The sequence below is a fragment of the Terrapene carolina genome, unplaced genomic scaffold, assembly GCF_002925995.2.
Source record: "Terrapene carolina triunguis isolate 2854851 unplaced genomic scaffold, T_m_triunguis-2.0 Scaffold211, whole genome shotgun sequence".
Taxonomy (NCBI): Eukaryota; Metazoa; Chordata; order Testudines; family Emydidae; genus Terrapene; species Terrapene triunguis.
The window spans coordinates 11,222,074-11,237,371 of NW_020664562.1; the positions used below are offsets into that span (position 1 = coordinate 11,222,074).

The 15,298-nt window shown below is 45.0% G+C and overlaps 1 protein-coding gene across 1 annotated transcript in view; it reads right to left on the bottom strand.

Moving 5' to 3' along the window:
* The window catches only part of LOC112104415 (complement factor H-like), a 125,285-nt gene extending 116,488 nt beyond the window's left edge, over positions 1 to 8,797 (bottom strand). The window contains 2 exon segments of the mRNA XM_029912434.1: positions 7,577 to 7,628; positions 8,741 to 8,797. Of these exon segments, the coding sequence (XP_029768294.1) occupies positions 7,577 to 7,628; positions 8,741 to 8,797 (109 nt within the window).
* Positions 8,798 to 15,298: the final 6,501 nt, after the last annotated feature.

Sequence of the window (15,298 nt, forward strand, 5' to 3'; positions counted from 1 at the left end):
ATGTACATGGATAGTCTCTAGAACTTCATAAAAATTAGACTGAAGATCAAATGATGTGAGCTGAAGTTGTATATATGAGAGTTTGCTGTAACAGCACTTGACTATGTGCATCATTGAGCGTATTTAATATAACCCCACACCAGGGAAGAGTTAAGCTAAAGTGTTATTGAATTTATTTTGATTAATTTTGCATTTTACCTTGTCCCTTAGCACAGAAATCCCAGAGAAGCTGAATGATGATACAGCTCAGCAAAGTCATCCTGGTGGTTGACAAAGTAAACCCAGTACTCGTAATGGCTGAGATTGAGTTCTGCTCCTCTCTGGATTCTGTCCTCAGCAACTGCTTTTGAAGATTGATCTTGCTTTCTAACCCCTCCCTGTAGTTCTATCACCTCTCTTTCAACATAAAGGTACCAGAGATAACATATGTAAACTCCACCGGGAATACAGTTCAAGGGTTTGGTTTTTTTCCAATATCCTCTTTCAGTACATGAAATTTCTCTCCACACAGTACAAGTATTTTCCAGATCACACTAAGTACTAAGCTATCTACTACTGGGAGTTCAGAAAAATTTCTCATGTGTAAATATCAGATAAATTAGGGTTGCTTAAGCTACATTTTTGGTCTTCAGAAATTTTCACTATGCATTCCCCATGTTGGTTTTCATTTCTATTACTACATTCTTTATTCTGTTTTCCAAAATGGGCAATTAATTGTTCAACACAAATTTTCATACTACAATCTGCTAACCTAAGAGTTCATGTAGAGTTTCTGTGGATCTGAAAGGACCTGTAGTTTTGAAATGCTGGAAAGGGAGTTCATGATTTATTCATATGTTTAAAGGCCTACAGGAAATTTGAGAACAACACGTACAAGAAGCATTTGTTGGGATCTTCAGAAATTCCTATTGGAAAAAATAAATCAGTTTTATAAACCACCTTTTTTCTTTCTTCAGAAAGAAGACGCACATCATGCACTATGGACAACCATTAAACTGATTTTCCGCCATATCTGAATATTTCATTTGGCGCATACATTTCAAAAAAATTTGTCCAATTGAAAGACTTCAGTTGCTGAAGTTGATCCAAACTAAACATTTTGTTTGAAATTACAGCTTTGTCAACTTTTCTGATTTGCCAAAGTTTTTCAAAATTTTTAGATTCACTTTGACTTAAATGGTTTTTCTTTCTTTATTCCAGAATTTTGGAACTGCCAGAGAACCAAACAAATCAGTTGTTCACCCAGCTCCAATTCTACCATGTCGGACTATTTCATCTGGCACATGCATTTCCAGACAAAAAAACAAATGTGACTCAATGAAAGAACTGGGTCTTCAATATTAGAAATCTTGGATCTCATCCCACTACTGCCAAATTTGACCTTGTACAAACTCCCACTTAACTGCAAACAAAAAGAAGAGCAGTGAAGCACACAGTATCATGAACAGGTGTAGTACAAGAGAAGACAAACACATTGGCTAACTACACCAATGCCTCTTCCACAAGGCTACAAGGGGATTTTTTGGGGAGGGCATTCACTCAGGACTAGCCTTCATGCGCTCTCTGGCAAAAAGACAACCATCTACCAGTCTGAGCCTGTGCATTGTACTGTCAGGTAAAAAACACCACTTGCTCCACAGAAATTAAATAAATAGCTAATATTTTTATTAATGCATTTCCTGAACCAAGTGCAGACTATAAACTGAGTACAGTGAGAGTTTTGTGTGGATCCCCTCTTTCATTTGTTTTGAACCAGTGCACACAGAAGTGTTATAAGCACCTATTATTTTAGAAAGCAGAGTCTTTTTCTGGGAGTCTTGGAAATCCTTTTATGAAATTACCCAAAATTTGCACCACTTGCTCTAGTCCTACACTTGAAATATCACAGCAATTTTTCAAGGCAAACTCCCTGCCATATGATTTTACAGAACTTTAAAATATTGTCTATAAACCAAAACTCTGCTGCAAGCTTAGGTAGGCGCTGCCCTACAAACAATGTTCGGAAAGCTGCAGATGTTCTGTTTTACTAAACAGCCAAAAATCAGCAGTTGGTCAGAACTTGATGGTTAACTGTTCTGTTCATTCCCTCTCGGGCACCTGGCATTGGCAACTGTCAGAAAACAGGATACTGGGCCAGATGGACCTTTGGTCTGACCCAGTATGGTCATTCTTCTGTTCTTAATGTTTTTGATAGTTACCCTGAATGTCACAAACACCTCACTTCTTCTCTATGAAATTTCGCAGGATCTCCTGACCCCAGAATAAAGTTCCTGTCTCTCTTGCTGTATGACCGACCCCTTCTCTTGCACACACATCAGTTTTTTGATTAACAAATTGCTGCAACCCTCTCTTTCTGAAGGTGGCAGGATATTCTGAATGTATTTGTATGGCCCCCTTTTCCTTCCTCAAAGTTAGCAGGATAAGGGTGCAGCTGGGCTGGCAGATGCAGTAGACAGAACCATGAGGGGATATCTACACTAGAGTTTTTACCTCAAATTAATCCTTTACCAATTAATTCAAGCTAGTTATCATTTTGTAAACACTAGTTTGGACTCTCCTCAAACATTTGTCCCAGAATACTAACATGGTTTGCCCTAGGCTGATCCCTCTGGTTAATGACAAACATTTGGGAACTTCTCAAATCACCCTTTACACTTGCATTAAATCCCTTGAGTTAACCATCAGTCAATTGAATGGAAGTAAAAAAACTCTAATGAAGCCAAGCCCCGAGACATAGCATTTCACCTGTGGAGGATAGCATTGTGCAAGCACGAGTATTTATCAAACATTGATCAGAAGTTCATTGGTCAAACAGACACTTTGAATTCTGGCGTGAAGCAGCACTGGATGTGGTAAATCGTGTTTTGAAGGAATTCCACCTTGTATGCCAAAGGCTAAGGAAAGAAAAATTGTCATCACGGAGTAACTTATCCTAGTGTTTTCAGTGGAGTCAGGATAGGGCCAACCAACTACCACCTACGAATGTTACTGCTTTCCACAGTGTTTCCAATGGACACCTCTGCACAATGTCTAAGGATCAAGCCTGGTCCATCAGAGACATGAATCTGCTCTGAATTCTCATACCACCTCTCCTGTCCCGCAAAGTTCAGGAGCATTTGAATTCATGGGTTTGATTTGGGTCCATCTCTACTAAAGAACCAACCTGTGGGGAAGAGCAAAGAAGCAGTTCCCCTTACCCAAACACAGTGGTGCAGGTGTCCAGGTTTTCCCACTGCACGTGATCCATTCAGGTCCTGTCAGGGTGTATCCAGGATTGCACTTGTACTGCACTTTGTCACTCTACCAATACACTGATTGCTTGTCTCTAACAATGCCCCCCAAATCAATGGCAGGTGGCTCTTCACTTGCTGGAGATGCAATAGATGCACAGACATTATTTGCTGTTGTTTGATGTAGGGAAATGTTCTAAGCTCATTTGGCTTACTAATGAACACCCATGGCTGGCTTTACCATGAGGCGAACTGAGGTGGCCGGCTCAGGTGCGAGACTGTGGGGGGGCACCACTAGGACCCAGAGTGTAGAAAATTGTGTTTGCTGCAGAGATGGTGGAGTGCTGTGCTGGAGGAAGGAGGGAACAAGAGATATAACAGGCAGGCAGGAGAAAAGGTGAGAGGGAATAACAGAAAACAGCAGGAACTGCAGGGAGAGAGTGGAGGAGGAGCCTCTTATGTACCTCTCTAGCACCCCCAGGACCCTGGACTGATTAATACCAGCTTCTCAGGGAGCTTCCTGTTTCCTGCTGCTTTCCTGAACCCACTTGAGGAGAACAGGCAGTCAACTGAAGTAGTAGGAGCCAGTTAGGCCCTTAAGATGCTGATATCTTTCCTCACTCAGGCCCTACCAGCCTGCTTATTTGTCCCCCTCAATTGAGTGTTGAGAGCCACTATAGCTGGCACAGAACAGCAGTCATGAGTGAAAGAAGAAAATGCAGCATTCAGAAAAAGAAAGAAAGCAAAGGAAGCTTTTCTGTCTAAGCAGGAAGGAGCTCTCCTGAAATACATAGACACAAATGTTCACGGTGAGCCTTCTGGCTCCAGCGAGGATGAGAATGGTGAGGAGATGCCTGATCTTCCAGTTAGTCAGAGTGCAGGTGACCTGGCAGCTACTGCAGCATCCATATCTCCATCTCAAATGGATGTAACCATGCACATTCCTGAAGAAAAGTGTAGATCAGAGAAGAGTGTGGTGGAGGCACAAGAAACAGCTGCTGCTGAGTTTAGTTCCTTAAGTCTAGATGATCCAGGACTGTGAGCCCACTTGAGCAGTAGCCTGAGGGACTTCCTTGTACTGCATGGGCCACAGCAAGTGAAAAACTTCATGTTCCCCAAAGACAAATGAAAATAGAAGTTTCCATCCAACACATTGCTGGCGTGAAATCCCCAATGGTGACAAAGTGGAGAGGCCATGGCTTATGTACTCAAAAACCCAGAATGCTACATACTGTTTTTGTTGCAAACTCTTCCAGTCTAATGTTCCAGCCACATTGAGTTCTACAGGAACAAAGGACTGGAAAAAATCTGGCTAGAAATCTGGCATGCCATGAGAAGGCAACAAATCACCAGAGAGCATTCCATAGGTGGAAAGAGCTTGAGATGAGACTAAGGTTAAAGGCCACCATAGATGATCAGCATCAAGAGATGATTGCATCAGAGTCTCTTTACTGGTAAAATGTTCTGAAAAGGCTCATTGCCATTGTGAGAATGCTTGCTACCCAAAACCTAGCACTGCGTGGCACTTCAGATCAGCTGTATGTGCCAAACAATGGAAACTTCCTTAAAATTGTGAAGCTGATGGCTGGGTTTGATGCTGTACTCCAGGAGCATCTAAGAAGAGTCACCACCTGTCAAGGCTGCTTCCCCACTCTGAACTTTAGGGTACAAATGTGGGGGCCTGCATGAAAACTTCTAAGCTTAACTACCAGCTTAGATCTGGTCCGCTGCCACCACTCCCAAAGCTAATTCCCTTCCCTGGGTAGCCTTAAGAGACTCTTCACCAATTCCCTGGTGAATACAGATCCAAACCCCTTGGATCTTAAAACAAGGAGAAATTAACCATCCCCCCTCCTTCCTCCCACCAACTCCTGGTGGATCAAGATCCAACCCCCTTGGATCTAAAAACAAGGAAAAATCAATCAGGTTCTTAAAAAGAAGGCTTTTAATTAAAGAAAAAGGTAAAAATCATCTCTGTAAAATCAGGATGGAAAATAACTTTACAGGGTAATCAAACTTAAAGAGCTCAGAGGACTCCCCTCTAGCCTTAGGTTCAAAGTACAGCAAACAGAGATAAACACTCTAGTAAAAGGTACATTTACAAGTTGAGAAAACAAAGGTAAACTAACACGCCTTGCCTGGCTGTTTACTTACAAGTTTGAAATATGAGAGACTTGTTCAGAAAGATGTGGAGAGCCTGGATTGATGTCTGGTCCCTCTTAGTCCCAAGAGCGAACAACCCCCAAAACAAAGAGCACAAACAAAAGCCTTCCCCCCCCACCCCAAGATTTGAAAGTATCTTGTCCCCTTATTGGTCCTTTGGGTCAGGTGTCAGCCAGGTTACCTGAGCTTCTTAACCCTTTACAGGTAAAAGGATTTTGGAGTCTCTGGCCAGGAGGGATTTTATAGTACTGTACACAGGAGAGCTGTTACCCTTCCCTTTATAGTTATGACACCACCCAAGAAATGTACACACACCACTACCTTGGAAAAACAATTCAAAATGAGATCATACAGTTACTGGCAACAAAAGTCAAACAGAAGATTGTGGCAGATCTGAAGTCAGTAAGATATTACTCTGCTATTCTGGACTGCACAACTGACATCAGCCATATGGAACAAATGATTTTAATGGTGCGTTTTGTAACAACAACAGAACCTAGTGAAAATGTCCCTGCAATGGTGACTGTCAGAGAGCATTTTCTAGAATTTATTGACATTGATGATACTACAGGAGCTGGTATGACAAATGTGCTTCTTAAAAAGCTGGAAGATACAGGAATTGCTATAGCTGAAATGAGAGGTCAGGGCTACGATAATGGTGCCAACACAAGAGGAAAGAACAGAGGAGTGCAGACACAGATCCAAGAGTTAAACCCTTGAGCTTTTTTTGTCCCATGCAGTTCTCATTCATTGAACTTGGTGATCAGTGATGCAGCATCAGCTTCTAATGAGGCTGCTGAATTTTTTAATGTAATTCAAAGCATCTATGTATTTTTCTCTGCATCAACTCATTGATGGCAAATTTTGAAGCAACGTCTGGGAACATCCTCTCTGACACTGAAACCACTGAGTGCCACACGATGGGAAAGTCGAGTGAAGGCGATAAAGCCTATCAAACACCAAATTGGGAAGATAGATGTTGCCATTGTGGAGGATAATGCTATGGGAGAACAGTGGCAGGGGGAAATGGAATCACCAGAAACATACATAACTTCAAATTTCTGTGTGGCTTAGTGTTGTGGCATGACATACGGTTTGAAATAAATGTTGTAAGCAAGAGACCCCCCCTTCTAGTGACAGAAAAATCAGCAGCAGGAAATCAGGTGTAGGATTTCTTTCCAGTCCTCTACTCAGCTGATAATCTGGGTTGGCTCCTCCCCGATCAATCAGACTTTGTGGAGATAGGGCTTTCCCTAGTCTGGGGAGTGACTGCTCCACACTGCACTATTGGCCTAACTCCCATGAGAGGCCATAGCAGCAGTTTGGGTGGAAAGTTGTCCATCACTCGAAGGTTCAGCTACAACTTGGAGTTCTAACCTGTTCTAATTCAAAAACCCTGCTTAACGTCCCAGAAAGAGAATGGGACACATTCTGTCTCCTAATAGTTGTGTTTGTAAGTATCCCAGATGGCTGATACCTGCAACTAGATCGGCCTCTTCTGCTAATTGAGCTAACAAATTAACTATAAAAAGTGAGTAAAAAAATCATAAAATATCACAATAACCTAGATCAGGGGTTCTCAACCTTTTTCTCTCTGAGGCCCACTCCAATAGGCTATAAAAACTCCTTGACCCACTGTGATGCTAAAGCCCATGGTCTTCATGGAAATATGCTTATGATATGAATATGGCATAACTAAGTTATATTTGATGCAAGATGGGTCTTGTGAGATATCCTTGGAAAGATTCTGATTTAACCAAATATGATTATCCTATTTGTATGCATGTATCATTGCTGTATCTGAAGTTAGGAATATAAACTCTGTATCGATTGCAAAATTGTTTGCATCTGGGAAATGCCCACCAGACAGTAGGCAATCAGCCTGAATGGGCCATTAGGAAGAACAATAAGACTTTGAAGATACTAATCTCCTGCCTTCCTGGGACAGGCCCCCATCTTGGGCTGTCAGTGTTTTTCCATTAAGAGGGGGTGGAGGGGTCAGACTGGGAAACAAAAGATTCCTGCCATATGTAAATTCTATTTAAGGCTGGTGAGTGAGTTAATCAGGGTCACTGGTTCTTCACTGAATCCCCGCCCAGGATGACTGCTGGAAACACTTAAGACTGATCTGGGGAGAAGGATGGGGACCCAGGCTGAGAAAGGTCAGCCTGTGATGGGTGTACCTGGAGATTTAAGTTGCAAGTGGTGCTGTTTATCTTCAAGAAACTCTGCAACCTGCATAAAACATGTAGGATGAGAAATTGCTATTTGTAGCCAATTTCTTTAATGTATCAAGCCCAGTTTAGGTGTTGTTTTATTTGCTCAGTAATCTGCTTTGATCTGATTGCTCTCCCTTATAATCTCATAATTTAGCTTTTGTAGTAAATAAACTTCTTTTTTGTTTGTTTCAAAACCCAGCGTGAGCAATTCATGGGGGAGGGGCAAAAAGCGGTGCATTGAGCAAGGGGTGTGGGATGTGGTTTTTATCTCTCTATACAGTGCAAGACAATATTATTTTGGGCTTACACCCCAAAGGAGGTGTGCACATGAGTGTTGGGTAAATCCCGGAGCTGAATCCTCCCACACTGAGCTGATTTCAGTCTGTGCCTGCAGCTGGGCGTGGCCTTGCCTGTGTGCTAGAGAAGACTTGAGGGCCTGGCACAGTAAGGATAGGGTGAGGAAGCCCAGGCTGGTGGAACAGGTGGGCTCAGTGTGACCCAAGTATATCAGGTGGCACCCTGGAAAAGGGGGTCTAACCCGTCACACCCACCTGTGCCAAAACTACTGGTTTTCTGCATATAAAAGCCAGGGCTGGCATTAGAGCCATTGCCTGAGGCTCCATGCCACAGGCCCCGCCATGAAGCTAAGCTGCTCAGGCTTTGGCTTCAGCCCTGGACGGCAGGGCTCAGGGCCCCAGGCTTCAGCCCCATGCACTGGGGCTTTGGCTTTGTGCCTCAGGCCCCAGCGAGTCTAACACTAGCCCTGCTTGGAGGACCACCTGAAACCTGCTCGCAGCCCCCCCAGGAGGCCACAGACCTCTGGTTGAGAGCCACTGACCAAGATAACAAACGTTGATAGGGAAAAAATATAAAAGGGAACCAGAAAGACTAAAATAGTCCAAACAATATATCTTACTGATATAACTCAGGGACTGTGTTAAAATCATATTTGATAAACCAGAAAATGTGGGTTCAGACATTAATGAATCAAAATTGGTGTGTCAGCAATAATTAGGGCCCTACCAAGCCCTGCCCTGTGATATCTGATCTTCCGAAATCAGCTGGGCTGGAGAGGGACAGGACTTGTCCTTCTCCTGCATGGCTGATAAGGGGAGAGATCAGACCCACCTCCACAGGCAGCGCAGCAGTGAGGGTGGAGCTGAGCTCCAGACTGCCACCACCCATGGTTCCTGCTGGAGCTGAGGGCATCCGGGCTGCTGTCCCTGATAACTCCTGCCTGGGCGCCAGGCCACTCAGGCTGGAGGCTTCTGCCTCCCCACCGGCTCCATGCATTAATCCACCACTGGCCCTGAGTAGCACCTAGGAGCCCCTGGTTGGGACACTCCCAGCAGCACTGGGGAGATCAGACCTATCTCCACCTCTGGGATAAGTGATCATGGCAATCCTGCAACCCCCCTACAACAGCTTTAGGACTCTTCCCCCCCCCCCCCCCACACACACACGATCCCCTTTTGGATCAGGACCCCCACGGTTACAACACTGAAATTTCAGATGTAAACATCTGAAATCATGAAATTCACCAATTTTAAGACTTTGTGGCCATGGAATTGACCAAAGTGAACCATGAATTTGGTAGGGCCCTAGTTATAAGGCCTAAATGGTGGACAAAATTAACGAGAGAATGAGCTATTCCCCTGACTCTCTTTTTGGGTCCTTAAAGGAAGGACTTTGGGGTGAGGGGAATATGATAGAGGTATATAAAATCATGAGTGATGTGGAGAAAGTGGATAAGGAAAAGTTATTTACTTATTCCCATAATACAAGAACTAGGGGTCACCAAATGAAATTAATAGGCAGCAGGTTTAAAACAAATACAAGGAAGTTCTTCTTCACGCAGCGCACAGTCAACTTGTGGAACTCCTTACCTGAGGAGGTTGTGAAGGCTAGGACTATAACAGCATTTAAAAGAGAACTGGATAAATTCATGGTGGTTAAGTCCATTAATGGCTATTAGCCAGGATGGGTAAGGAATGGTGTCCCTAGCCTCTGTTTGTCAGAGGATGGAGATGGATGGCAGGAGAGAGATCACTTGATCATTGCCTGTTGGTCCACTCCCTCTGGGGCACCTGGCATTGGCCACTGTCGGTAGACAGGATACTGAGCTAGATGGACCTTTGGTCTGACCCGGTACGGCCGTTCTTATGTTAATATGGCAGACCAGACGGAAGCTACTGGAGCAACATTTATCTTTGTGGCTGTTACCCTGCTTACTCCTAGGACCCCAGAGCTGCTTCTTAATCTAATCCCGAGAGATGTCCTGACCAGACTTGGCCAAAACCAGGGACCTGGGTGACATTCCAGAGGAATCCTCTACTAGTGTCAGCTGAATCTCAACCACAATCTGAGACAAAATGGGAGCGAACTGTAACAGCAACAGAACAGCTCCAGTCCATCTCACCTAATACCAGAAAGCCTGATTTAATACTTTACATTTCCAATGCTTGAACCACTTTCCTTTTCTGTGTCTTTAATGAAAGTTTAAAAGGATTTTAATAATACATTTGCCATAGTACTAAGCAAGCTGAGACTACCCTCCCACACACACACACTTATACGAAAGTGCAAACATTGTTTTACATTATTTAATGTAAAAACAGTGACTGGGTTATGTTAACACATTTAGCCTATATATTCCACCTAAATCAATACAACGGGTCCAGGAAAGATAAGACAAGCCCTATGTTTTGCTTCACCAGTACTAGGTGAAAACCTGTAGTCACGGGATCGGGGGGGGGGGGGGGGGAGGGGGAGAGGGGGCAAAAGTGTCTGCAAAGAGCTCTCATGTTTTATGGAGATTTATCTTTCTGTTTTGTTAAAGACAATTAATGCAAAAACTTCTATGGACCCATTTGTAGCCATCCATGTGTTCTGCCACCTGAAGGTCATGGACAGTACCTCGAACTGTAATGACTGTGCACATGCCCTGACAGGACTGACCACTACATTAATATCTGTGACTTCAGGGACAGGGAAAGCTCACCAATTGTATGGGAAGTTATTAGCAGCTTCTTCATTACTGTTTATTTGATAACCAACCTTCCCCTTATGCTTTCCCCTTTCCCTGCTTTGCACAGTGCATTTTGCATAATCCCTAACTGGTTGATTCTTTTTCCATGAGAACCTTGTATAGGCCTTATATTGCAGACTGTCATTGAACTCACAGAGTGTCCCACCATTTTGTACCTGCCCACTTGAAGCTCTTCTTCTCAAAGCAAATCCACTGCTTAATGATATCTGACACTATTGCCAGGGAACAGACAAACTGAAGCCAGTACGTCTGTCACTGACAGGTCCAGAATCTGTTCAGCCTTGTACTTAGCTGTGACACTGAGTACCTTACCCAGACCTGAGGAAGAGCTCATTGTGGCTCAAAAGCTTCCCCTATCCCCCACCCCCCGCTCTCTCTCCGTCCAACAGAAGTTGGTCTAATAAAAGATATTACTTCACCCACCTTATCTTGCTAAGATCCAGACCCCTCCTTTAAAAACTGCTGTCACTACCTGTGGAATAAAGTGAATTGCAATGTACATGTGCTTGGTGAGCCAGTGGATATCAACTGTACAGGGACATGGGCGAGTACACTGGGATATGGGTAAAAAGCTGGAATATTTGATCACCCAACTTGGCTAGCAAATTAATGTAATGTAGATGTTAAATGTCCAAATATACCTCAGTATTGTTCTTCTAATTATGCAGTTTAGCATTTTGAAATTTTTTTGCCTTAGATTATTATTCTAGACTATCTTCTGCTTCTCTGGATAAGTTGAATGCTTGGTAATACTTTCTGAATTAGTCTAAGACAGAAATTAATATATAATACTGTACTTTATAACCAATTTTAGTCCTTTCCTGTTAGGAAAGGAAGGGTCCCCTCTTCTCCAGGGAATGGAGATAGCCCTCCATTCCTCTGATGAAACTGAAGTTTACCTTGGCAAATAGAATACAATTGCCAAACTTCCCAGAAAATACTAAAGCATTTAAGTGTGTGCTTCATTTTAAGCACAGTAGTGCCACTGACATCAAACTAGCCATATAGATTTCAAGTAATAATCTTTCGGGGTGTGAGCCATTCAGTAGCAACAGCAATATTGGTGTGACACTGCCCCAGACTGAAACTCTTCCCATTAGTTCTGCCCCAGCTGAATGCTGAAAATATCCTGAGATGTAAAAAAAGACGGTTTCCCTGAGGATAGGACTTTTATCAAACAACTAAATGATAGTTACTAAAACTGTGGTTCTAAAGACAAAGATGTACTTTTGCTGCTATCTGTACAGTTTTAGAATAAAAACATTGCAGAGATGTATGAACTGATGTCCTCAGTATTTGTTGTGGTTGCCTTTGTATATGCTCTCCTGGCTCTTATTTCCCTTGTAGTGTGTGTATATCTGCTTTCACAAACTTCTGCTCTCGTGATAGTGTCTCTCTGCTTTCCCTGGAACTATGAGCTTATGTATTTCCTCAGAGCACAAAACACTGTAGTAAAAGCAACTCCCCCCCCACCAGGTGTGTGGTGAAACTAGATCCCTTTGGTTTATTGTAGGGTGCAAGATGACCTTGTTCTTTTAGCTGCCTGAGGACACCAGTCTGATTGCAGCACATCAGATTTAGAGCAATAATTGGGATTTAGAGTTTCAACACCAAGCATAACCCACAGGCCTGAGTTAGACATTCAGGCTTCCAATACAAGGCATGGGGAGAACTAGGTGCCTAAGAATAGGCTTTGCAAAAGGCAGCACGATGAACAAGGAGCCACTGAAGCTAACCAATAGTAATGCCAAGGAGTGGGGTGTGGCCTAAGTCCATCCCTCAAAGGCAATTAGGCATCTCTCGCTACTTGTGAATTCAGAGCTGTGAATCTTTTCCTGGAATTAGGTGCTCAAACTGTTTCTCACACAAAACTGAGGAGGAGAGGCTGCTGCCCTACTTTGTAACTTTTTGTCCTGTTGGCCGAGTACTCACCAGGGCCGGCTCTAGGCACCAGCGCTCCAAGCATCTGCTTGGGGCGGCACTTTCCAAGGGGCGGCACTCTGGCTCCTTTTTTTTTTTTGGCGCTTGGGGCACTAAAAGCCAGGATCCGGCCCTGAGCGGAGGTGAGCTGCGGTGGGGGGGGGGCGCACGGGGAGGGCCGCAGGAAGTAACCCTGAGGGGGTGGAGGGGAACCGCTCCCCCCCACCAGTTCACCTCCGCTCCACTGCCACCTGCTCCCCCGAGCGCACCGCCGCTCCGCTTCTCCTCCCTCCCTCCCAGGCTTGCCACGCAAATCAGCTGTTTTGTGGCAAGCCTGGGAGGGAGGAGAAGCGGAGCGGCGGCGGCACACTCAGGGGAGCAGGTGGAGCGGAGGTGAGCTGTGGCTGTGGGGGGCACAGGGAGGGCCGCAGGAAGTAACCCTGGGGGGGAGCAGAGGAACCGCTCCCCCCCAGCTCACCTCCGCTCCACTGCCGCCTGCTCCCCAGAGCGTGCCACCACTCCGCTCCTCCCCCTCCCTCCTAGGCTTGCCGCACGAATCAGCTGTTTTGTGGCAAGCCTGGGAGGGAGGGAGGGGGAGGAGGGGAAATGTGGTGCACCCGGGGAGCATGCGGGGCCAGGGATTTGGGGAAGGGGTTGGAATGGGGCGGAGAAGGGGCAGAGTTGGGGCAGGGCTGGGGGGGGGAAGGGGGTGGCGCAAGAAAATTTTTTTGCCTGGGGCAGCAAAAAACTTGGAACCGGCCCTGGTACTCACCCCGATGTAGACTTGGGTTCAGGTTTCACATATACCCCTGTAAGCATGTGGACTCACCCCTGCGGCACCTCCTGCTGGTGGTCTCAGGGAATTAGCTCTCCAGCCATTGGAGCGCCCTCTGCAGGCCAGTGTCCCGCTACCACTTGGCCCCTGTGTCCCTCCCCAGCCCAGTGCCCTGTTATCTGGGGCGCTGCCCCCTGCCAGTAACCCCTCAGTCTTAGGGTCTCCCCTCCCTAGGGAATCCCCACCCACTATCCCCACCTCGCCTCAGTATACAGCTACTGCCAGTCATTGTCTAGCCCCCGCTCCCTGGGGCAGACTGCAGTATCAGTCTACTCATCACTGGCAAGGTTGGGTTTCGACCTGCTGCCTTTGCCTACCCCGGGCTGCCCTCTGCAACCCCCAGTACCTATTAGCCCAATACTAGACCGCAGCCTGGGGCTATCTAGGCTGGAGCTCCCCAGCTCCTCTGCCTTTCCCCAGTCCTGCTCCACTCAGGTACCCTGGCTCTAGCTCCCTGCAGCCAGGCCTGTCTACCTCTACAGCCTTGAGCTCCTGGGTCAAGCCTTTATAGGGCCAGCTGGGCCCTATTTGGGTCAGGGCTCCAGCTGAGCCTGCTTCCCACTCAGCCTGGGCTGTTCTCCCAGCCCTCCAGCCCTCTCCCAGGGCTGGTTTTAACCCTGTCAGGGCTGGAGCGGGTAACCACCCCGCTACAACCCCCATCTGATATGGCACAGGGAGTTGAACCCAAATCTTTTACCTCTCATAAGCATGCCCCTAACCCCTAAGATCGTTTCTCTCTTGCTCTCTCTCAACCTTGCCTGTTGATCCCATTCCACTTTTATATTAAATAATTAAACAGTCATTGCACTGAGACACTGAAAATGACACTATGGCCTAGTGTTTATGGGAACATAAGAACAGCCATACTGGGTCAGACCAATGGTCCATCTAGTCCAGTATCCTGTCTTCCAACAGTGGCCAATACCAGGTTCTTCAGAGAGAATGAACAGAACAGGTAATCGTCTAGTAACCCATCCCTTATAGCCTATTCCCAGCTTCTGGCAAACAGAGACTAGGGACACTTCAGAGCATGGTTTTGCATCTGTGCCCATCCTGGCTAATAGCATTGATGGCCTTATCCTCCATGAATTCATCTAGTTCCATTTTGAACCCTGTTATAATCTTAGTCTTCACATCATCCTTTGGCAAAGAGTTCCACAGGTTGACTGTGTTTTGTGTGAAGAAACACTTCCTTTTGTTTGTTTTAAACCTGCTGCCTATTAAATTCATTTGATGACCCCTAGTTCTGGTGTTAGGAGGGGGAGTAAAGTACACTTCATTATTTACTTACTCCACACCAGTCATGATTGTATATATCTCTATCATATTCCCCCTTAGTCATTTCTTTTCCAAGCTGAAAAGTCCCAGTTTTATTAATCTCTCCTCATATAGAAACTGTTCCATATCCCTAATCATTTTTGTTGCCCCTTTCGGTACCTTTTCTTTTCTTTTTTTTTTTTCTTTTTTTGAGATGGGATGACCAGATCTGCATCAGTATTCAAGATTTGGTGTACCATAGATTTATATAGAGGCAATATGATATTTTCTGTCTTATCTATCTCTTTCCTAATGATTCCCCATGTTCCATTAGCTTTATTGACTGCCACTGCATATTGAGTGGATGTTGAGAACTATCCACAATGACTCCAAGATCTTTCTTGAGTGGTAACAGCTAATTTAGACCCCATCATTTTATGTGTAGATGGGATTATGTTTTCCAATGTGCATTACTTTGCATTTATCAACATTGAATTCCATCTGCCATTTTGTTGCCCAGTTACCCAGTTTTCTGAGACTCTCTCAGATGTGGGAGTCCCAAGTTCAAGTCCCCGTTGTAATTATTTTTTAAATTAGTTAGGCAGACAAAGTGGAACAGTTACAA